Source organism: Dipodomys merriami, unplaced genomic scaffold, assembly GCF_024711535.1.
Source record: "Dipodomys merriami isolate MVZ:Mamm:240054 unplaced genomic scaffold, mDipMer1.0.p SCAF_68, whole genome shotgun sequence".
Lineage (NCBI taxonomy): Eukaryota > Metazoa > Chordata > Mammalia > Rodentia > Heteromyidae > Dipodomys > Dipodomys merriami.
The window spans coordinates 5,133,097-5,157,367 of NW_027206268.1; the positions used below are offsets into that span (position 1 = coordinate 5,133,097).

Sequence of the window (24,271 nt, forward strand, 5' to 3'; positions counted from 1 at the left end):
GCAGTGGTGGGACCTTGCGCAGGTCACACTGTGATCTCTCAGAGCCGCTGGGGCTGGGGCCAGGCGCTGGAGATGGCCCTGGTCTGCAGGAGGCAGGCCTCAACTTACCGCAGGTCTTCCATATATGCTGATGACAGTAATATGCCAGAACACGAAATCCAGCAGCCAGTCACATGAGCTCCGTGCACCTTTTTCATTTTCTAGATCGTGTTGTGGAGATGATGGAGGAGTCAGAACTGAGGATTTCCAAGTGATTTCTTTCAAAGCACGGAATCGAACTCTTAAGGCGGGTCTGGCCTAACTGAGGTAACTAAATTCATGTCTCTAATTTTTAGTCTACATGAAATAAAAGAAACTATTGCTTGGGGTGACTTGGGGGACTGCCCCCCCAAAAAAGCATGGGATTTATGATAGTGATCCACCAAGTTTGGGGGTTACAAAGGCTCTCAAGAGAGCCATATAAGTATCTCCCACGACCTCCTCAGGATCTGGTGTCTCATGCCAGCTATGGGAGCTTTAGACCTAACCTCGTCATACACCTCTGGCGTCTCTTAGCTGGATACATAACTCTTAGCTGGATACATGACTTCAGGCTTGGGATTGAAGCGAGGCTGGGATGTGGGTGCAGTTGCTGGGTCAGGCAGCCAGCCCCTGCCAGCTGTGGGGTAAGCGCAGTGCAAGTCACTGAGCATGCGCTCCACACAAAGTCCCAGTAACCACCGCTGTTGTGTCTAGCATGGCCGCCCCTGGTGCTCTCTGGCAGCATGTGAAAGGGCTTGTAATGTATTACTACTCAGCACCAGTGAGCGATAGATGAGGAAGACCGAAATGCGAAAATGGAGACAGGTCTCGAGGTGCTTGCCTCTCAACCCGTATTTATGGAGCGATTTCTGTCTACCTAGCCACCAAGCTCAACTCCAAAGAGACAGGGTCCAGTGGACCAGGCCTCCAGCTCCACCCCCGCGCCTGTCCCTGCTTCTCCAGCAGTCCTGCCGATAGATAGCCACGGTCTCAGAAACGGAGTAGGGTCGCGGTCATTTCAGGGCTTTTTTTCTCTCCGTCCAGTTCATTTCTTCTCACATCTGCTCCCACCCATCTGTTATATGTAGGCTTTTGACTTAACAACAATAGTAGTGTCTTCTCTGAATTCCTTTGTTTTCCACTCAGCAATTGTTTATTGAGCTTGGCACTGAAACTGATTATTGTGTTTTAACAATTGTATTGGTCATATTCAGTCTCTTAGCAAGGGATTATTTATTCAACTGTTAGCAATTTTTCTGTTGTTCAAATGTTAAGAATATCAGCTCCAAAGATGTTGGAGTCTGATTCTGGGAGCTTCCAGGTAGATGTATAGGAAAGCCATTTTCAAAATATTAAATATTTATAATTCTCTTATATTTTTTTCATTAATATTGCCTCTGGAGGCCTTGGTATTTGTATACTTAAACCACAAGCAGAGGAGAAAAAAAAGCAATTAAGACCCAAGGGCTTTCTTTGATGCAGAAATACTCTCCTCTTTTAGCTTTGTAGAACACAGTAAAGCAATTGAAGAAATACTTTTGTTTGGCTTATAAAATAGAAAGTTGGAGATTGTTCTGTCAATTGCACTAAGCAGTTGATATCAGATTTTAAGATCTGAGCGCTTCTGGTAATAACTTACGTCCTAAATAAGGGCAAATGAGATGTTGCTTATGACCCTGTAAACTTCAGCCGTTCTGTGTTACATAGCTAACAGTGACTGAGCACCTACTAGAAGCATGGCACCATGCTAACCAGACTGGAGAACAGTAAAAAGCTGGCCCCTTCCTCTCAGATATGCGGTTGAAAATAGAAAATGTACAGAAATATCCACTCAGTGAATGCAAAAAGAAGGCATTGTGCTTTGTGCTCATTGAAAATAGAAGGAATAAAGGGAGGTGAACAGTGTGGAGAGTGTATAGGGAAGGGTGGAGTCCACCCGAGTTAGAATGGGTCCACGCAGGGGTCCTCCTAGAATCACACTGGAGAGCGCTCAGAACTGAACAGGACTGCTCTTAAATGCCTAGGAAATCAGACTGTGTTCCCCAGTGGGTGTCATCAAAGGCATTGGGATAGGGAAGCGGCATGGCTGTGATTTAAGAGCCCGCTCCTGTGCCTGGCTTGGGGAGCTCGGGAGGAGAGGCAGGGAGGCCCGGTGGAAGCCCCCTGCAGTCCTCTGAGGAAAAGAAGGGACAGGCGGGCCACGCGTGGCTGAGCGCATTCAGGATGGTGGACGGCATGCAGCCATGTTTGTGCAGATCTGGCTCTCGCCCCTGCAGCGGCCTGCCCACTGTCTCCACATCCGCACGGTGAGCTCAGTACAGGATAAGCTCTCATTCCTGATGTTACTGCAACTTGGGAATTTTTTTTTTTTTTTTGAGAAGAAGCAAGCCAGAGATAAAGTGCACACTGGCTGGAATTTGTCCTGTGAATATTTATGGCATCCCAGCAAGGACCCCCCCTATCCCCCACAACTTTGCACCCTGTCCCCATGTGCTGTCAGTGTGCTGCCGCAAGCTTTTGAGTATGGGAACCCTGGTGGATTTCCGCGCCAGGATCCATCAGCTGCTGCCCCGCAGAGTGGTGGTCACCGTGGCTGTGCTGGGTAAATGTGCCCAGTGGAGGTGTGTCGAAACACTCCTTAGGGATTACCCAGAGGCACTCAGTCGCTGCTTGTTGCTTAAATCCAGGGGCTGGGGCCGAGACCAGACCCCCTGCAGAGGTAGATTTAGGGAAAGGTCAAAAGCCTGAGTCTTAATCCCAGATGTGCAAGGAAACTGAATTTAAGGAAGGCGGGGGTGGGGGGTGGTGGTGGTGGTGGTGGCAGCATTTATCCATTTATCCACTTGGGGAGAAATGAACATCCTTAGAATCAGTCAACAGATGACAAAATGGGCGCGGGAACAGAGGTGGGATTCTCAGAGTTTATGGCCACAAAGAACCTTGGAAGTAAACCCACCCAACCAGTGTCTTCACAGTCCAGAAGTCAGGACCTGCTCAAGTCACAGACCGCAGCGCGCCCCTTCTCCCCCGCGAGGGGCTGCCTCCCCAGGCTGCTGCAGCAGGGAGGGTGGGAGGGAGCAGCAACACTGAAGCTGGAAGGGGCTGGAACATGGGTTTGGAGAAAGCTGACCAAGCACACAGTAGGCAACAGGAGGCAGAACTGGCACACTCAGGTCTTTCCCCTTAAGATAGTCCAGAAAACGCCGTTTTAAGCTGGGAGAGGCAATTTAAAACAGGCTGTTTCCCTATTTAAAAAAAAAAATTTTTTTTTCTGTGAACTAGGGGTATAGCTCATTTGGAAGAGCCTTTGTCTGACATATGTGAAGCCTTGGCTTTTATTCCCACAACTGCCGATGATAAAAGCATTTTTCCTCTCTTAAATTTATTTAAAAACAAAACTACTATGCTATGCTGTCACTTAATAATGAGAAGAGCGAGCAATGGCTCATGCCTGTCATCCTAGCCACTTGGGAGGCTGAGATCGAGAGGATTGAGGTTCAGGGCCACTCAGAACAGAGAAGTCAGAGAGACTCCATCTCAGTGGGAAAAAATACTGAGTATGGTGCCATTCTCCTGCCATCCCAGCCACCATAGGATTGTGGTCCAGGTACACACACACCATGGCAGGAAATAAGACCCTGTCTTAAACATAACCATTAAAAAAAAAAAAAAAAAAAACAGCAGTCAAAGGCCTATCTAGCAAGCGTGAAGCCCTGAGTTCAAACCCCAGTACCATCAAAACCAGTGACGTTCCATTTACACACACACACACACACACACCCCTGTGTGGGTCACACACGTGTGCATCCAACCCAGAGCACCCTCATGTCAGCAGTCCATGGGCCATGTGAAGTCCCGCAAGGATGTTCTCAGTGCACCAGTCCAGAGAGGCAGGTGCTTGTACAAGGTGAGGCAGATGTGGGCTGCTACTTCCTGTTTTGTGAGTTGGATGTTATTTCTAGGCCTGTTTTATTGGTGGTTCTTTCTCCCCCCCCCCCAACCCCCCTTCACGTGTTAGAACAACATCTGACTATTTTTAGGGATGGTTCCAATTAGGTAATAAGATCACCGATTCCGAAAAGCAAAGCCAAGTACATGCGTTCAGAATGGACTCCCAACCCCTGGTGCGTTTTGGGGTGAGCCTGCAGATAGCCAGCCAGCTCTGAGGGGAGGGTGATTGGCACCCAGAGGCAAATGAGGATTTCCTTTCTAAAAGCTTGCTCGCCGTGTGTTAGTGTGTGTGTTCTGTCTTGGTGTTCCTGGCCCGAGCTCAGGGCCTCCGTTGAGGGCCTCAGTGCTGTGTTAGATGCTCACCGGCAGAAGAGGCTGAACTCCCAGAGTCACACCTGTTACCGACCCACACCCCTGTGCCATCTCCTCCCTTCCTTTGGCTTTGAAGGGAGGAGAGGAAGGACCACGTTGAGAGAGCAGAGACACTCAGGGTAGATTGCAGACGCCGCTGTAGCTGACACGGGTCGTGAAGCCTTGGCTGGGGTTTTACCAAGAAGTTGGAGACCCCGCCCACCTGCAGGGCAAACCCTGACCTTTCCCTGTTCCTGTTCCTTGCAGTTCTGGGGTATCTTCGGCCACCACCCTATAAGGTGGGGTTTTGCATGGAAGTCTGTGTCATAAAACCTGCACGACATGGTTTTCCTAAAGGGAAATGCACTTCTAAGTCAACTTCTGACCCTGCTGTCTTAAACGTTTAATTTCTCCATATTTGTTTTTGTTTTGGACATTTTCAGGTGGCTAATTAAGAGCTTTTTGCCACATTTGAATAATCTATTTTAAGGCTTTCTATTTATAATGAGTTTCTGGTAAGATGATTTGTCTCCTTGCTATTTTAAGAAACACTTATCAAGGCCTTTCTTTCTTTCTTTTTCCCTTTCTTCCTTTTATGAAGTTTAAATAAGAGTCTTTTTTCCAACCAGCAGCTACCTTACATTAAAAACGACGTAGTTTTCCCTCCTCGCTCAGAGAGAATAATGAAACTTCTAATGATTAATCCTTGTTGTAGTCAGCGAACAGATAACTCTGCAGGCACGATTTACGGTACTGGTGGAAAAAGAAGGTTCTGTGTGTGTCTACAGATAGTTGCTGTGTGAAAAGTAGGGAGATGTGTGTGTGCCCCGCGGGCTTCAAGGCCCGGGTCTGGCTGTGCAGCCTCCTGACCCAGTGGCCATTTTCTGAGAGCGGAGCTGAGAGGCCGGCTTGCCCCCCCCCCCCCCCCCCCCCGCTTCTCAGGAGCATTTGTTTTCTAAAATGAAAGCTAGCTCTCAAGCCGTCTATTCTAGACACGTATATTTAAAACATCCTCTTCCTAACCAGCATTGTGTAGGTTTTCTCTGTGGTGGATTTGAGATTTCTTTGGGAATTTTTCCTTTTCCATTCTGAGTGTGTGTGTGCGCGCACACACACACATATATACAGTTTTTTTATTTGTAAACCACAGGTAACTCCACAAGTGAGCAGGGAAATTATTGTCCCATCAGCGACCTATATCCCCTTTCCATTAAATTACTGTGAGGGGGGAATTGGAAACTGCTGAGTGGAACCCGGCCCGTTCCTTTTCTGTCCTCTGCTCCCAACCACGTTCCATCTAAATCACGCTTCCATTGGTGAGCCCGTTTCTTTGGCCTTTCTGTGGTAGGAGAGAGCCCTGTGCCTCTCTCCTTCACCCTGTCTGGTAGGCAGCTCTGACAGTCAATCATCGGCTCCCCTGAACCCCAGGAAGTGGTGTCTCTCCCGGTCCTGCTGGCCTCCCTCCAGCGGTCACAGCGCTGCCAGCCGTGCCTTCCGGCCGCACACGCGGAGGGGGTTCTGGGATCTGGGACGAAGAAGCCCGCATGCAGGCAAAGTGCATGCCTGGTAAAGCAAAGCGCCCAGGCCCGGGTGGTATCTGAGGCGGGTGGGAGGCTGCTGCTGTCCGTGGTGTGGGGGGTGAGGGCAGAGAGCCCAGCAGCCTCCTCCAGCCAAGCCAGTCCCCAAGAATGACGGACCTTCACCGTTCTCCGGCCTGAAGGGGCCGGCTTGGGTCCCCATAACAGTTCCAGAGCAGAGCCCAGCTTCCTAGCACTGACTACCTCTGTTCATGGGCTGGTGAGGGCTCCGGGTGGGGCTGGGAATCTTGGTGGGTTTGCCGGATTGTGCTGTCTTCTCGTTTGGAAGCCCTGGTGGACGGACTCCACTCCTGTACCCCACCTCCTGGCCTGGTCCTATTTGTGTGACACAGAAGTGGAACATGACACTGTCCACTCAGACTACTGTGACCCTGTGCTGGGCTACGGAGGAAGCCAAGGTATGGCTCTGTACCCACTGCGTCCCGCTGCAATTCCTGCAAGTGACGGGCTCGGGGCTCCACAGGCAACGCAGGCAGGATAAGACAGCCACTAACCAGGATAACTGTTCATACGAAGAGCTTTCCCCTGATGCCTGTGAATAGTGCGTCTAAGGCCCTAAATCACAAGACCAGGGCTTTCATTCCCCCTGGTTGATGTTGAGCCATGCAGCACTCAGCTTTGGCTTGATTGTTCCTTCTCTGAAATGGAAGCATTATTTTCCAAGTGCACGAGGTGGCCCGAGATGGGAGGTGGTATGACCGTGATGGATAAATGGTCCGGGACTGACGGGAATAAAGCCACTGCTCCTGTTCTTGTTCTGAGTACGGGTGCAGTGGAACTTTGGGAGTAGTTGGAGTCGGGAAGGGAGTGGTTGGTCTGCAGGCCCTGAGATAATCACAGACTGTTGGAACTCCACGGCAGGGCAGGGCATAAGGATGAGGTTGGAGCCTGAGAGGGACAAACCTGTGGAGCGATTTAGGACAGGGAGGAAATGGAGAAGAACGTTTAGAGAACCAATCTTGTCCAGTTTATGGAAACAACTGGGTGGAGAGATCGCAACTGGTCACAATTTTGCATTGTCACCCATAAGCAGGTGACTTGAGCCAGAGATCACAGAGTGGTTCCAAGGAGTTGACACCTTGGTCTTTTAGGCCATTCCCAACAACACAAAGAGAAAGGAGCAGATACAGTCTTCCAGGAGCCCGTAAGGAAAGGTGCCCTGTGGCTCATGCCTGTAATCCCAGCTACTCAGGATCTGAGGATCCCAATACAAAGCCAGCCCTGATGGGAAAGTCTGTGAAACTCTTCTCTGCAAAAAGCCGGAAATAGATTTGTGGCTCTAGTGGTAGAGTGCCAGCCATGAGTGGGGAAAAGCTCAAGGATACCGCTCAAGCTCTGAATTCAAACCTCATTGCTAGGGAAAAGGAGGGGTAGAGACGGAGAGGGGGAGAGAGACATACATTCTGGGGCAGAATGTTGAAAAAGAATGTTCCTAGCTAAGAGCAAAGAGTCAAACGGCACATGGTCTTCCTGATAAGTGGATGTTAAATCCAAAATGTAAGGTGATATGACAAAATTAACAAGACTTAAGAAACAAAAAACTTCCACTTATCTGGTCAAATCACTACTAAATAACTCCATGCTGCTGATCACGTATATGGTATATATGTGCACCGGAGGGAAACGGAGGACGACACAGAACTAGAGGGAATCAGAACAGCGGGACCCATCAGCTGCACTGGACATTGACCAAAATGAACTAAGCATCTCAATGGCAGCGATGGGAGGGAGGGAACAAGTGGGAAAGAGGGAACAGCTGATGCTATGCAAAACAAAAGAAATGTACATATCACCCAATGTGGAAGAAATAACTGTATTGCAAAGCTCATAGAACTCATAAATGTTATAGACCGTGATAGACAATTTGCCCCAGGAAAGTTAGAATGTGTTTGTGACTTAACTAAGCATCACTATTCCACATTTGGGAAATTATGTAACCACTTAATCACAATAAAGAATATGAAAAAAGAGGGCTGGGAAGGTGGCTCAGTGGTAGAGTGCTTGCCTTGCATGCGTGAGGCCCTGGGTTCGATTCCTCAGCACCACATAAACAGAAAAAGCCAGAAGTGGCGCTGTGGTTCAAGCGGTAGAGCGCTTGCCTTGAGCTGAAGAGCTAAGGGACAGCGCCCAGGCCCAGAGTTCAGGTCCACGACTGGCAAAAAAAAAAAAAGAATTTGAAAAAAGAAAAAGAATGTTCCCATCTAAAACAGACATATCACCTGGTAAGCACCCAATACCCTAGCTTTGTTTTTATCCCTAAAGTTAGAGCCAAATTTTAGTAGCCCTCTAACATAAGGTGAAAAGAACACAAAAATGGAAATTTACCAGTGGTCTAAATATGTGTCATAAACAGATTATTTTGGCTTTTCCCACTAGACTTTTTTTTTTTTACCAGAACAGCTAATAAAGTCACCATGAGAGATTTTTATTTAAATGGTTCGTACCTTTTTGCATAGGCTTAGGAGAAATGCTACCTCTGTCTCTAAAGAAAGAAAAGAAAAAAAAAACCACTTTGATGTTTGTCACTAAATGGCCGTGGTGTCTCCGCTTCTGTCTTCTTTGGGAGCACGGGTGGCTGGTGAGCTCCTGTGGGTTAATCGAGCACTCTGTAGGGCTGTGGGGGTCCCGGGCACACAGTGAATGAGGACATTGACCTCGCCCCTCGAAGATCTCCCATTTCCCTGACCCGCCATGCTGACGTCCGCAGCTGAGAATTCCCGGGCTCACAGGGCTCAGTTTAGGAGGTGCCATGTAGCCCGTGCATCACCCTAGTAGATGCCGGTGTTCTGAGCGCCATGGGCAGATGGAAAAACTGAGGCACACAGTCAAAGAGACTGACTCAAGGTCATGACGGAGCAGGACCATCTGACCCCAAGGTCAGGCTCTAGGACATTGCTGGACTGAATGCCATCTACCTCATGCTAGCTGTCCTTCAGCAGAGCCTTACCTTAGACGGCGCTTTGGGGGGTCACTCTGTTCTCCTCAATTAGTAGTTTTCATCTTGCCACCATTTCCTTCCCTGTTACACTCAGTAAATTGTGCCTGGTAGGCATTTGGTAAGTACCTTAAAACAAAAGTAGACAAAGATAAAAGCTAAAGTGGTTAATATGTTTGAGGGTACTGTATTCACTTACATTTGTGTGTATGTGTGCGCACGCGTGCATGAGTGCATGCACCAGTACTAGGGCTCAAACTCAGAACCTCATAGTCTTGCTTGGGTTTCTTGCTCACACTGGCACTCTACCACTTGAGCCATGCCTCCAGTCCAGCATTTTGCTGGCTAACTTGCTGTTTGGTTGGCGTCCTTCAGATTTATCCACCAGGCTTCACTCCGAACAGCGATCCTCCGGGTCTCAGACTCCTGAGTAGATAGGATTACAAAGGTGAGCTGCCAGCACCTGGCTTGTAAGTGCTGTTGTATATTGCTTCAGAGTTGGCGTTTTTTTCAAGAAAAACGGATTGAAAGTCGAAAATACTGAATTTCTCTTGAATGTTCACTTCAGAGCCACCTCGTAAACCATGTGGTACCTTCGGCCCTCTGGCGGGAGGCACAGGCCCGCCCAGCAGGGCAAAGGCCGCTCCCAGATGAGCCCACCCACATCACCTCCACCCTGCACATAGCCCCAGCCTCTGATCTTGCCAGCTACACTCTGGGGAGCAGGCAGGGGTGATGGTTACCAGCTTCTGGTAGTTTGGTTTCTAATTCATGTGCAATTTACTATCTGCAACCAAGAAAGAGAGAGAGAGAGAAAAAAAAAAACACAAAAACACTTTGGTTCTCCATTATATATTGGTGTTCCTGAACTTGAAATGGAAAGGTTGAGGGCTTGTTTGTGACGGGGTCTCCGGGGCTAGCATCCTGGCTGGCCTCAAAATGGTGATCCTCCCGCCCCCGGCACCAGCCACTGCCATCTACAGGCCTGCGCTGCTGTGCCTGGCAGGAGCTTTGTTTTCGAGTGGCCTGCCTGACTTTGTGTTGCGGCTCAGTGACCTCGGCCAGGCGTACGGATGTGGGTGGTAGGGGGCCCGGCCGGTGGCTGTCAACATTTGCAAACTTTCCTTCCTGCTAAGTGAGTGAAGTCAGAGTGTGGGTCTGCTGAATTTGCGGGAGCAACGGGTGGTGTCACTCTAACCTTTAGAGAGACTGCTGACAGCAGACCCATCATAAGCAAAAGATGCCGCATCCCGCTTCTTGGTAAGTCATGAGGTCACGGGCCAGCTCACAGGCTGAGGGTGCAAGGGCAGGTCTGCCCAGACGCTCTGTCCCTGAACTCTGATGTTGTCTGAACGTCGCTGGTTTTAGATTCCGAGCTTTCTGCAGAGTTTATATGCCTGGTGCCATGGCTCAGCCACGCAAGCACAGGCCCCCGCCATTTCCACTTTGCCATTGGTTGTTAGGATGAGGAGGAAGAGCTGGTGTTTGCCTTTGCAGTGGCCCCGGTATTGGGACACCAGGACACCGGGGTGTCTGTGCGTTTCCCCAGCAAGCAGGTGTCTGGGCAAAGCATGCAGTCCACTCTGAAACCCTGCTGAGTTTCCAGAAGAGGAAAAGAAACCTCAGGCCTCTCCCCCCCACTCCCCCACTCCATCCTCCTTCCAAACTAGCCACCTAAAACACCAACTGCATTGTTCACCAATCTGACAGTCCCGGTTCTCACAGTCTGCACACCCCGCTGCTAGCCGGAGACCACTTTCACCTTTTTCCCCATACGGGAGCGTAGCTCCCCCGGCCTCCTCCCGCAGCAGCCGAATTCCACTGAAAAACCAAACTCCCCTTGTCACGCCGTGCCACCTCAAAATCCGATGGCTCCTCTGCTGGGAAGTTGCATAGAATGCAGCCCATCTGTGTCCCTTGGGAGCTGCCTTTAGACCAAATGGAGAGGATTTTTTTTTTCCTTTTCCATAGACACGGCTCAGAGCTCTAAAGGGCTTCTGTTTTGTAATCTGTTGTCGAGATCTGACGTGTCTGTTTCTAACAGCCCATCACGTGAGGTCTGACGTAGACGCCCAATATGACTGAGCAAGTGCGCTGCAGGGTGGTGTGTGGGATGGTGGAGCCCGTTCCTGCAGAGAGACGTCCTTTGTCAGCAAACCCGCACGGGGCCTCGGGGATCCGCGCGGGCCCCGCACTGGCCTGGTAGGGGCTGCGGACTGGGCTTTTGCAGGACTGCAGGTCGGTATCCTAACACAGCACGTTCTTTTTTTAGTCAGGGTTTATCGAAGTTTCTTTTTATAGAAGACGCCTTGCAGCAGAGAGGAGAAAGTCGTTCCATCTTTTCACCTTTATTATTTATCTCAGGAACGGAGTGGACTGATAAATGCCGGGAAGAGGGCACCTGGCCTGCCCCTCTGATCAGAGGACTTAGGAAAAACGGGGTTCACTTGAGCCATGGAAGAGTAGGGCGGGGCATGCTGGAAAGGGTTGCTTCGCTCCTTTCTCACGGCCTAAAGATCTCCTGATGGAAAAAAAAAAACACACCTACAAAGGAGTTCAGAATACAGGCACAGTGTTTCTGTGAAGACTGTTTATTTTTTTTATACTTGCTGTATATCGCAGTGAGGTGGCCCTCACTCATCAAAGGGGATGAAGAGTTAGTCAAGCGAGAAGTTATCGGTCAGTTCTTGGGCAAAAAAAAATCGTTTCCCTGCTTTCCAGTTCTGATCCAGAAAGTGTGAACTGTGGGCCTAGCTAACGGCAGCGCCCTGGGGAGGCAGAGGCAGAGGAGGAGGAGAGGATGGCTGCGTGGATGGCTGCGCGGGGGATGGCTGGGCATCCGGGCGAGTAGTCCTGAGACCCGGAAAACAAGGACTGAAGCGGCGCTAGCCTCCGTACAGACTGGAGAATGACTCTCACCCGAGTACGGCAGGCAGCGTCCGGTCTCCACCGGCCTTCCCAGCTCAGGCTCGGGAGATAGCAATGGCTTCAGGCTTGGAAAAGGAGGGACAGCTATATGGGTGTGTCCTGTGGTGGGCGTGGCTGCCCTGGTCTCTTCTCAACCAGCTCTCTGGTCAGACTCCCTCTCCAGGACTCCCACTTTGGGTTTTTGCCACACTTGCACTCGCTTTCTCTTTCGTCCTTTTAGGCCTATCAACAACTTACCCTAGTGAATAAAATAAAATGATTTCTTGGAGACAGCGATTCTTTAAGAATCCTTGCGAATACGGTCTTACTGGTTAGCAACTGTATCTGTGGGTTGTTGTTGGTTGGTTGTAGGGTTTGAACTTAGGGCCTGGGTGCTGTCCCTGAGCTCTTCTGCTTGGAGCTGGTGCTCTACCACTTTGAACCACAGCTCCACTTCTGGTTTTCTGGAGATAAGAATCTCACGGGCTTCCCTGCCTAGGCTGGCTTTGAACCGCGCTCCTCAGTTCTGTAACTGAAACCAGGCCTCCTGTGTGTTTCAAGTTACCAGCTCGTTAAACTTTTTCTTGTCTAGAAAATTTTTGTTAGTCTTTTCCATGCTTATCTATCCCAGCTCGGTAATACTACTAAGAATAGTGAACTTACTGCACACAGCTTCCTTTTGAGAAAACAAGAAAGTAGCATGTAAATTAAATCTCCTTTCAAAGTTAGGTTTCTTTTTCTTTTAATCTGATGTGGGCTTTCCATAGTCAGGAACTCCTGTGACTTCTGTTTTAAGTCACTCTGTGAAGAAAGGTGGCGGCGAAGGTTGCTTGAATGTTAGAACAGAAGAAAACCAGTCTGGGTGAGAAGGACACGTCAGTTTTCATTTGGGGACAGCTGAAACCATGGGTCCAGGAGGGCTCCTGGCCAGGGCCCCTCACTTCCTGTCCTTGCCGGCGGCGGCACCTACTGAGCTTGCCAGAGGGCTGCCCGCCGTGCTCCAGAGACCGCCGCTGGTGCTCGGTGCACATAGTGCGCACAGCGACTCCGTGCCAGTCCTTGCCAGACAGGCGGCCACCCCGCTGGTGCCGGGTCTTACTGCTTTTCAAGATGATGCATTGATTTCCAAATATTAGAGGAGCTCAACGTTTTGTTAGACAGATCTTCAAACATGGTTTCAGGCCAAGAATGTAGCTTAGTGGTAGAGTGCGTGCCCTGCATTCATGAAGCCCTGGCTTCGATTCCTCAATACCACATACACAGAAAAGGCTGGAAGTGGCACCGTGGCTCAAGTGGTAGAGCTCCAGCCTTGAGCACAGAGAGGCTCGATGTCAGTGCCCAGGCCTTGAGTTCAAGCCCCAGGACCGGCAGAAAAAACTATTGATTTCAAATAACCCCTTTGGGGATTACATATACCCTGTTACCCGTAGGAGCCACAGCTGTTCTGCAGACTAAACTCATTTCTCCCTTCGCTTCAGATTCCTGGACTTGGGCTTTTATTAGACACATGACGTGTGGTTTTTATTAGACACGTAGGGTATGGCTGCCATGAGACACAGAGTATAGCATCCTCTGAGATCGGCGACAACACCTGGTGATTTAGGACCAGTGTGCGGTTCGACGAGAGAGGCGTGTGTGTGTGTGTGTGTGTGTGTGTGTGAAGAGGCTTAACGCTCCAGTAGCTCTTAAAGCAGGAAAGAAAAGGCACATGACATACGCATGTCTGGAACGCCATGGTGAAGCCCCTTGGTACAGTTAATACATGCCGAAAAAGAAAACGGATGTCAGGAAAGCGCAGCCAGCTCTCGTGGGGGTGGGAGTGGGGTGCCAGGGGAAGTGGGGGGAGGGCCAGCGAGGAGGATGGATGGTCAAGGTAGTTTATGTGCACCTGTGAAAATACAACAATGAAACCTGTTGAAACTGCCCTAAGAAGCGGGAGATGATAGGGGAGGTTTGGTTGAAGACATAGTCTACGTGTGTGGAAATGTCACAGTGAAACCCCGCTGTAGGATTGGTTGCATGTTAATTCGTTTTTTAAGTCATTAAATGGCATCTTTTACAGGATTCAGTGCCTGGACACTTTGCCGGTTTGTATTCTTCAGTTGAAGTCACTGTATTGGCTCTGAGATTATAAACTCCTTCAGGGCTCGAAACTTTGCCTTTCTCGCTCCCCAGATTCCCTTTTCTCCCTCTGTTGCTGTCTGCAAAGTTGGGTTCCACCCATCCCTCTCTTAGAAAGAGTACCAACCTCCAGCAGTAAAGGAGGGAACCGCCCACTCCCTAAGCCACGCCCCTCCCACACCCGACCCCTCCCAGCAGGCCTGATGGAGTGTTTCCTGGATATATTCTATTTTCCTCAAGTCCCTGCAAGCCTCTGAGGGCAGTTTTAGGGTCCCTGTGGCCCTAGGTTTTTAGAGTCAGCCCTTAGACCTGCTTCTGATTGGTTGATCACAAACCTCCTGAGAACGGGTGAGGAAGAAGACTCTTCAGTGTCTGCCCGTGTGTCCTTTCAAGGGAAAGATGAGGTACAGATGTGTCTGTGGGATCTGGATCTCACCCCTACAGTGCGAGTGGAGAGAGGGGAAATCCGTTACTGAACTGGGCTAAAGCTTCCCAGGGAAGGGCAGGGTTCGGACATCCCTCCTGTCCCAAAATGTGGGGGGCAGGGTCAGCATTGATCTCAAAGAAGACCGCTTTCTACTGTTGAATAAATATTTTTATAGAATTGAGATAAAAATTTCAGTATCCACCATACCATAAGATAAAGAAAACGAGAGACAGTCACTCCAGGAACCAGGCCATGAACGGCCACAACAATTGGTGACAGTTAATTCACCACTCCGTGTTCTGCAGAGCTGAAAGGGAAATGTAGTGAATGCATCGTTCTCTGGATCTGAAATGAAGGGTTTGTTAGCAGAAAGGCAATTCTTCCCTGTGCCTGAATATGATACAAGAATTTACCAGACGGATGCTTGGATAAAAGACGCTAAATAGCATAATGGGCTGGCTTATAATAGCAACTTTAGAAAAAGGTACAAAGAGGTTCTTTTGTGTGACCCTCTGGCCCTTCCAACGGAATAAACGCCTCAAGCTAAATGGCTGTACTCCGGTGCTGGGGAGAAAGCATCACTGGCAGTTTTTAGTCTATCAGAACCTGTAGCTTTCTGGAGACAGTCCATCCCGGACAGCAGAAAGTCTGTCGGTCCTGTGGACGATGGGTGGTTTCATTCTTAATCTCAGGGAGGAGCCATTAGTGGTGGTACACACGGTCAGGTGTTCATTTTGTGGCTGTTGCTGGGTGCCATGTTTTTCGAAAGCCGTGGCTTTGGTTGTCCAAACTGGAGGGTCAGTTAGGATTCTGGCCCAGGCTCACAGTCTGGAAAGAACAGCATGGTCTCCCAGTCAGCCGTAGGCGTGTGTGTGTGTGTGTGTGTGTGTGTGTGTGTGTGTGTGTGTGTGTGTGTGTGTGTGTGTGTGTGTGTGTGTGTGTGTGTAGAACGTGCCAGTTGTACAGTTTCAGCTTGTCAAGCTGAAGTGATGAAGCAGTACCTCAGAGGTGAGTGAAGCACACATCACATCTGGGAGTGTCTGCTTTCAGAGAGTAGCCGCCGCCACACGCCACACGGGGAGACTGCCCTGAAGGGGGGCTGCACTCCCCCACAGGCCGGGGCCCGGGGCCCAGGAATACCAGGAAATGCCTGGAATACCAGGGGAAAGAGACAGAGCACTTGCTCCTCCCCCTTCCTGGCTGCCATGAGGTACCCACCTGTGTAACCTCTCCCCACACCTTTTCCCCTCACCTCAGCACCTCACAGGGTTGTTTTTGAAAAGTCCAGTCTGCTCCGGCTTCAGACCTGGAACGGGATGGACCCCTCCAGGGCCGCTAGCGCGGACAGCAGGGTGTCCCCCTGACACAGACTGTGACTCTCCCGAGTGACAGCCCCCTTCCGTGCCAGCCGCTTCTCACACTGACGCATCACTTCAGAGAAACTTGTAAAAATTGCTCTTCTAAAGCTGGGCGCCGGTGGCTCACGCCTATCATCCTAGCTACTCAGGAGGCTGAGAGCTGAGGATCGCAGTTCAAAGCCAGCCCAGGCAGGAAAGTCCATGAGACTCTCATCTCTAATTAACTCCCAGAAAACTGGAAGTGGCGCTGTGGCTCAAGTGGTAGAACGTTCTCCTTGAGCTGAAGAGCTGAGGGACAGCGCCCAGGCCCAGAGTTCAAGCCCCATGACCGACAATAAATAAATAAATTAAATAAATAAATAAATAAATAAAGACTCTTCCGTTGTATGTTGGGGTATGATCATCAGGGCCGTTGGTTGAAATCGGGAGGGGCGAGGGGTGCCAGTTCCTGGTAGAGGCTGGCCCTGGCTCCCACCCTTAAGGCCCCACGAAACGAAGATAAAACGAGAAAGAAAAAGTAGAATACAAACAGGAGGCTTGTGGAAGGACCAGGAGCCGCTTAATTCTAGATTCCAAGCAGCAGCCCTGAGCAGTGGTGAGACCTCCCCTTCCCATTGGGGTGACAAGAACCCCCACCCCTGAGTTTGGACCTGTGTACCTCGCCACAGCTTTGGAGAGCGCAGGGGAAAGCATTCCGGAGCCTTTCCAACTCCAACAGCCTTGAGCCACAGCCCCTGGGCGAGGACGACAGTTTTAGCTTCTAACGTTTGACTCCGAGTCCCAGGAAGAACCAACAACAGAATGAGACAAAACCCCAAGTATTCCTGTCCCCACACCCCAGAGAAAAGACCTCCTCTGAAATCACCCATAGCCTAGAAACGAGGAAGCTGCTGGCGGAAGGGCCGCTCACCATGTCTCTCCTCTCGTTTCAGATGACAGTCATGTCCCTCTCCAGGGACCTCAAAGATGATGTCCACAGCGACACGGTACTCTCCATCCTGAACGAGCAGCGCATCCGGGGCATCTTGTGTGACGTCACCATCATCGTGGAAGACACCAAGTTCAAGGCCCACAGCAATGTCCTGGCCGCCTCCAGCCTGTATTTCAAGAACATCTTCTGGAGTCACACCATCTGCATCTCCAGCCATGTCCTGGAGCTGGATGACCTCAAGGCCGAGGTGTTCACGGAAATCCTCAATTACATCTACAGCTCCACGGTGGTGGTCAGGACACAGGAGACGGTCACGGACCTGGCGGCCGCCGGGCGAAAGCTGGGCATCGCGTTCCTGGAGGACCTCACCGACCGCAGCTTCGCCAGTTCCCCCAGCCCTTACGTGTTCTGCATCACCGAGAAGGGCACAGTGAAAGAGGAGAAGAACGAGAGGCGGCAGGAAGAGCCGGCCGCCACCAACGGGCCGAGGATCACCAATGCGTTCTCCATCATCGAGACGGAGAACAGCAATAGCATGTTTTCCCCGCTGGACTTGAGGGCCAGCTTCAAAAAGATGTCCGACTCCATGAGGACGGCCAGCCTCTGCCTGGAGCGCACAGATGTGTGCCACGAGGCGGAGCCCGTGCGCACGCTGGCCGAGCACTCGTACGCCGTGTCCTCCATCCCTGAGCCTTACCGGAGTCAGCCCGGGAGGGAACAGGACCGCAGCTCACCAGACAGGGCGGGCAGGGAAGACAGCGAAGCCCCCGCCACCCAACCGAACGCATGCCCAAAGCCAAAGAAACTCTCCATACCCCAGGATTCTGACTCGACCCCAGAAAACCTCGCAGCCCCTCCAGTAACCAGCCCCCAGGCTGACCGAGAGAGGAGTCCGCAGCCCGCCGCAGCCCTCCCTCGGGCCAAGTCCCCCGACAAGGAAGACATTCCTCCGTCCCGCGAAGATGCTGCAGCTGCTGCTGCCGCTGCCGCCGCTGCCGCTGCCGCCGCCGCTGCTGCTGCCGCCGTGCATCCCTTCCCCGACGGGGCTGGGCCACCTGCCGCTGAGGTTCCACCGCTCATCTACAGCTGCAGCTGCTGTTCCCAGTCCTTCGACAGCAGCACCCTGCTCAGCGCCCACATGCAGCTTCACAGGCCCACCCGGGAGCCCCCCGTGTGCAGATACTGCAACAAGCAGTTCACCACGCTCAACAGGCTGGACCGCCACGAGCACATCTGCATGAGGTCCGGCCAGCTGCCCGCCGCTGGGGAAGACCCCGGTTTTTTAGAAAAGTATCCCACCATAGGACAGAATGGGGGATCCTTCGCCAGCCCAGAAAGCTTGCTGCCCCAGCGCAGGACCGGTGAGCTGGCCGGGGCCGGCGGCGCCCTGCCGGACACGGACCACATGGTCAAGTTCGTGAACGGGCAGATGCTGTACAGCTGCGTGGTGTGCAAACGGAGCTACGTGACCCTGTCCAGCCTCCGGAGGCACGCCAACGTCCACTCGTGGAGGAGGACGTACCCTTGCCACTACTGCAACAAAGTGTTCGCGCTGGCCGAGTACAGGACGCGGCACGAGATCTGGCACACAGGGGAGAGGCGCTACCAGTGCATCTTCTGTCTGGAGACCTTCATGACCTACTACATCCTGAAGAACCACCAGAAGTCTTTCCACGCCATCGACCACAGGCTCTCCATCAACAAGAAGACGGCCAACGGCGGCCTGAAGCCCACCGTGTACCCGTACAAACTCTACAGGCTGCTGCCCATGAAGTGCAAGCGGGCCCCGCTCAAGAGCTTCCGCGGCTCCCCCTTCGACGGCGCGCCCGAGCCCCGGCCGCCGGCCGCGGGCCCCGGCCCCTCGGCCGCGCAGAGCGCGCGCCCCGCCGAGGCCCCGCCGCCCGGCTTCCCGGGCAGGGCCGGCGCCTTCGCCGCCTGCCCCGACCCGGCCCCGCCGGGGAGGCCCGCGGGCCGGGACACCGCCACCTCCACCGACAGGCAGAAGGCCGAGGGCCCCGGCTGGGGGGCAGAGCCGCCCAAGGCCGACCTGGACACGGGCTTCTACCCGGCCGAAGCCTCGGTGTCCTCCGCCGAGAAGGCCGTGGGGCCCGACGCGCCGGACCAGGCGGCGTCGGTGATCAGCTACGGGGGCTCGGCGCCGTCGGTCATCGTGCACGGCCGCCGCTTCTCCTCCGTGATCGTGCACGGCAAGGCCGTGGCCGCCGTGGGCAGCGGCCGCCCCGCCGCGCCGCCGCCCGCCGAGCCCGCCGCCGGCCGGCCCCCGAGAGACGACGGCCAGGCCGAGGGGGAGAAGGCGGCCCGGCCGGCCGGCCGCCCCAAGGCCCCCAAGGAGAAGAGGAGACCCGCGGCGGCCGGCGAGGGGGCCGCGGCGGCCGGGGAGCCCGAGGCCGCGGCGGAGCCCGGAGGGGCGGCGGGCAGAGCCGCCGCGGACGCCGGCGGGAAGCCCGGCAAGACCGAGACCTACATCGCCAAGCCCGCGCTGCCCGGGCCCTCGGCCGACAGCGACGTGGCGCCGCTGTGCCAGATCACCGTGAAGATCGGGAACGAGGCCGTGGTGAAGAGGCGCATCCTGGGCTCCACGCTGTTCTACCGGCGGGGGAGGAGGGCCCGGCACGCCGCGCGCCCGGAGCCCGAGCCGGAGCCGGAGCCGCCGGGGCCCGGGGCCCAGCCGGCCGCGCCGGGGGACGGCGCCCCGGGGCCCGGCCCCGCCGCCGAGCCCGCCGAGCCCGCCGAGGCCTTCGAGGACGCCAGCGACCAGGACTCCACCGACAAGCCGTGGCGCCCGTACTACAACTACAAGCCCAAGAAGAAGTCGCGGCAGCTGCGGAAGATGAGGAAGATGCACTGGCGCAAGGAGCGCGGGCCCAAGAGCCCGGGCGGCGGCCGCGCGTCCCCGGCCGAGCTGGACCGCGCCCCGGCCAGGCCCGCCGCGGAGCGGCCGGCCTCCCGGGGGGAGGAGGACGAGGAGGAGGAGGAGGCCAAGGAGATGCCCAAGCTGCAGTGCGAGCTGTGCAACGGGGACCGGGCGGCGGCGGCGGCGGGCGGCGGCCCCGGGCGGCCCCACCAGCACGCCGCGCCCCGGCCCCACGCCTGCGAGCTGTGCGCCAAGCAGTTCCAGAGCCCGTCCACGCTGCGCATGCACATGCGCTGCCACACCGGCGAGAAGCCCTACCCGTGCCCGACCTGCGGCCGCCGCTTCTCCATGCAGGGCAACCTGCAGAAGCACGCGCGCATCCACCTGGGCCTCAAGGAGTTCGTCTGCCGGTTCTGCGGCAAGGCCTTCACCCTGAACGAGACCCTCAAGATCCACGAGCGGATCCACACCGGCGAGAAGCGCTACCACTGCCAGTTCTGCCTGCAGGGCTTCCTGTACCTGTCCACCAAGCGCAACCACGAGCGCAGGCACGTGCGCGAGCACGACGGCAAGGGCTTCGCCTGCTTCCAGTGCCCCAAGATCTGCAAGACGGCCGCCGCGCTCGGCATGCACCAGAAGAAGCACCTGTTCAAGGGCGCGGCCAAGCCCGAGAAGACGGGCGACCCCGGCGCCGAGGGCCCGGGCCCCGAGGACGGCGGGCCGGCGGGGCTGGGCGGCGGCCCCTGAGGGAGCCGGGCCCGGCCGGCCGCGCGGGGCTGCTCTTAGGTTTTTGGGGGGTGTCGGTCCTGTTCGTGTAAATCATCATGAAGGAGTGAAAAGGTTCTTCCTTCCTCCCTTCCTTTCTTTTCTTTCCTTTTTTTAAGTCTCATCGGTGAAAACTCCAGAAGAAAGGATCCTACGCGTCCACTCCGGGGGTGTCAGCATTCATTTCAGCCCCGAGCGAGCGGAGGGGAAAGCCGGGGCCGGGGCCCGGGGCCGGGGCCGGGGGGAAAGAGCCCAGTTCAGCCTCATTTAACACCCAGCCAGCGCTGACGGGGACCGGGCTTCCGAACTGTCTTTAGTCACTGGAGAAAATAAGGGTCAGACTTAGTGAAGATGGCCTCCTCGAAGTACGTTAACATAGGTAGATGAGCTACAACAGAATTCATCCCAACATCCAGCTTCTGCAGCATTAAAATCTGTCGAAATGAAATGGATACCTATGAGACCCTTGGCAGTTTTCACTGAGACTGTGTGAGTCATGTGTAAACCTAAAGTAGGACATCCACCATCACCTTGAACTGTATTTTTCTGCCACACCAACCTTGTAAAATACATATACTAATCTCTGTGACTCTTAACTGTAGAGACTTACACTGAGCAATAGATCTGCAAACAATGAGAACTGGTGTACAAGTCCACAGCGCGCGCTTTGAGGGTGACTTCAGAGCCCACCCGTGCTTCCTGATGGGGGGGCCACGCTTTTGTCTCGAAGTAGGGCCGGGCTGTTAAGAGAACTTGGTCGACTCAAATCCACGGAAAGCTTAGGTCATGCCTTACATACGGGAGAAAGCCTTCCCAGAGTGTACCGGGGCCGAATAATACTTGGCAGTGGCCTCACCTCAGAGAATAAAGAAGGGTTCCGTTCTTCCAAAAATTTCTACAGTCTTCCAGACAGACTCGAGGGTTCAGATAAACCTGATGTCTCCCACCCCTGCGGTGGTGGAATCCCAGACTGTTGGAAGCCACCGCCCTATCCCTGCCATCACTAAGCCTTCTGGGAGATTTTGCGGCCCATGCGTCTCGGACAGACAGAAGGACAGCAGGACGAGAGCTGGTAACAGTCTTCCTGGCCTCAGCGGGCGGGGAGGCCTCTCACCCCCTACTTCAGGGACTCGGAAATAGATCAACAAAGCCAGATGTTTTGTCTTCACATTTGCAGACATCCAACCCTCCCCCCCATACCTCATTAAAAATTTACAGTTAATTTAAAAACTTAACATTTTCTGACGCTCTCTCCTACTGACCCACGTGATGGATATCGGCTCAAAAACTTGAATCGCCCTACGGATACTCGGTCGTAGGGACTAAGTTCCTGGAGAGCTGAAAACACAAGATGCTTCTTTCCCATGAGAACGGCAGGAAGAGGAAGGAGGGAATCCGTCTCTAACCCCCTCCCCCCCCCCCTCCCATGGCCAAGATGAGCTGAACTTGGTGTTCAGGGGCGGCTGGCGCTGTTCACATTGGCACATTCAATAGATGAAAAAAATAAAAAAACCCAGGCCACCCAAGGACGGAAGGTTGCCGTCACAGAAGTCGCTCGAAGGACAAAGGACTTTGGTTTCTCCCAGTGATCATGTGATTGCTCTGTGCAGAAGACTGTGGAGCCAGGTGGGCAGAAAACCGAAGAGAGACCCAGAAGAGGAAGGACGCGATTCGAGTTGACCTTCTTATACTGTAGAACTTGGCTGTTAAGTAAACCCCAGTATTGTACTCGCATTTATCTTCTGCTCACCTACTTTCACTTACACGCAGTATTATATAGTAGAGAAAGGTGGGGAAAATGCAAGCGAATTCAACTGTATACGTTGTATATATGTAATGCCCGTAGAACCTGCCTGGGCTTGTTAAGGAGATGGTCACAGAGGGCTTATGAAAAATCACATTTGATCATCAGAATGTCAAATAAATAATGTGATCCACTAATTCGTTTGATCTCTGTTAGGATCATCAAATACGTATTTTAGTTATTTTTGATTTAACTACAGATATGAAATTATTATATGTAGTGAGTCTCACACCCCTTATATGTGGATATTTTTTAAGTGGACTTGTATGCTGATAATTCTAGACCAAAGTAAATATGGCAGAATATTTATACATGAAAAAAAATAATTTTGCAAATATTTTCTATAATTGTATTCTTCATTTAAAATGTCGATAGCTTGTGTTAGTTTCAGGGAGGGGTGTATATTTTGATAAAAAATAAATACTTGACTTTGTAATTCTGTATATTCTATACAATTTATAGCAGAGCCATTTTAAGACAACCTGGTCACATTTTTTTTTTGTCTGTTTGTTAATTGTGAAACTTACGAGTGATGTTCTAAGTCTGCATCGAGTATATAATGATCAAGTAGAATTAAAGTAAGTGTAAGCAAGTGAACATACTGTATGCCGTACAAGATATATTGTCATTTGCCACGTTGACATCTGTATTTGGATCAGAAGATATTATGAAATGCAGATGTGTTAAGGGTTGGAAGAGTCTAATTTTATTTTTAGAAATAACAAACACAAATTTGTTTTTTTTTTTTTGCTTGATTAAAATAGCTTATTCCTACCCGAAGTCTCTTTTAAATGTCTTCACGTGCATTCTTCCGTCCCCGCGTCGTAGCTTCCTTACGCACGCACACCACTCAGCACGTCCGTTCTCGTTTACGCCTCATGGTACCTGCTTATGTGCGTGGGTGGGGCACAGATGGATTGTGGCATTTTTAAAAAGCGGAATAGGAGATGTTAGATGGCTTCCAGAAATGGAGTGTTTGGACTAAGCCCCATCCTATGCACACTAGAGTGAAACCCTTGCTGGGACGTATTCTGTTCTGCTCAGCCACGGGGAAGAGATGGCGTTGAAAATGTCGATAGCTTGTCGGTGTGGTCAGTGTCTTCTCGCAGTGTCTCAGCCCCCATCCTGAGGTGGATCTTAACCATCTACATTTTGTTGAGATTCTGAAAAGGTTGCACAGCCAGGATTCCACCCCTGTTCTGCAGCAGGCCTGAGAAAGGCCTTCCTGTAGGCTCTGCTTTATCTGACTCCTGGTTCTCTCATTGCTAAGGAGATTGCCCTAGCAAACCAGTTCTAAAGAGTTTTTACCTTGCTTGTGTTTGACGATGGAATGAAATTACACTTTCAGCTAGTAATTTTTCACAGAGGGGAAAAAAAAAATCTATTCTGTCATCACATGTAGGTTCCTAACCTTAGCTGATCATCAGGATTCAAATGGGTATAATAAGTCACAGAGCTGAAGTGAGAGACTGGGTGGGTGGTCGCTCATCAAGCCTTGAAAATCAATAGTCAGGTTGTGCATGCCGATAGTCCTGGCACTCAAGTGGCAGAGGCAGGAGGGTTTCAAGCTGAAGACCCCTAAACGAATTATAAATAAATGTAATAGTTCCTTGATGTCAAGTTAAAATTTCTAAATTACCTTCATACTATGATTTTGATATATTTGTTTTGTAATCTACAGATTCTCTTTTTTTCCATTTTCAGTTTTTTTGGGAGGGAAGAAAGAGTCCTGGGGCTTGAACTGTCCCTGGGCCTGGGCACTGTCGCTGATCTTTTTTTGCTCAAGGCTAGTATTCTACTACTTTAAGCCACAGCGCCACTTCCTGCTTTCTGGTGGTTAATTGGAGATGAGTCTCACCGACTGTCCTACCCAGGCTGGCTTTGCACTGTGATCCTCAGATCTCAGCCTCTCGAGTAGTAGGATTACAGGTGTGCGCCACCGGTACATGAATCAATTCAGTTTTAAAGAAATCTGGTTGGGGCTGGGAATGTGGCCTATTGGTAGAGTGCTTGCCTAGCATGAAGTCCTAGGTTGGATTCCTCAGTACCATATACACAGAAAAAGCCAGAAGTGGCGCTGTGGCTCAAGTGGTAGAGTACTAACTTTGAGCAGAGAAGCTCAGGACAGTTCCCAGACCCTAAGCTCAAGCTCCAAGACTAGCAAAAATAATAAATAAGAAAGAAAGAAATCAGGTTACTCACAGTGTCAGTAGTAGGAAGATAACTC

The 24,271-nt window shown here is 52.1% G+C and overlaps 2 protein-coding genes across 6 annotated transcripts in view; both read left to right on the forward strand.

Moving 5' to 3' along the window:
- Window positions 1–217: 217 nt before the first annotated feature.
- Window positions 218–22,824, forward strand: Zbtb38 (zinc finger and BTB domain containing 38). 2 transcript variants are annotated; one of them, XM_070005535.1, is made up of 2 exons: window positions 218–306; window positions 16,602–22,824. In XM_070005535.1, exon 2 carries the CDS (start codon window positions 16,602–16,604, stop codon window positions 20,220–20,222), a length of 3,621 nt encoding a protein of 1,206 aa, XP_069861636.1. In that variant the 5' UTR covers window positions 218–306; the 3' UTR covers window positions 20,223–22,824. The 2 variants fall into 2 exon arrangements, with proteins under 2 accessions (XP_069861636.1, XP_069861637.1); XM_070005536.1 differs by lacking the exon at window positions 218–306 and adding an exon at window positions 10,551–11,094.
- The window catches only part of Rasa2 (RAS p21 protein activator 2), a 120,782-nt gene continuing 96,730 nt past the window's right edge, over window positions 220–24,271 (forward strand). For all 4 annotated transcript variants that reach the window (XM_070005539.1, XM_070005538.1, XM_070005540.1 and 1 more), the window contains exon 1: window positions 220–306. The gene's annotated coding sequence lies outside the window, so the exon portion shown is untranslated. The remainder of the gene's footprint in view (window positions 307–24,271) is intronic.

What these genes read in the sequence shown, in the direction of transcription:
- Zbtb38 (XM_070005535.1), top strand. Translation starts at nt 16,602, where the DNA reads ATGACAGTCATGTCCCTCTCCAGGGACCTCAAAGATGATGTCCACAGC.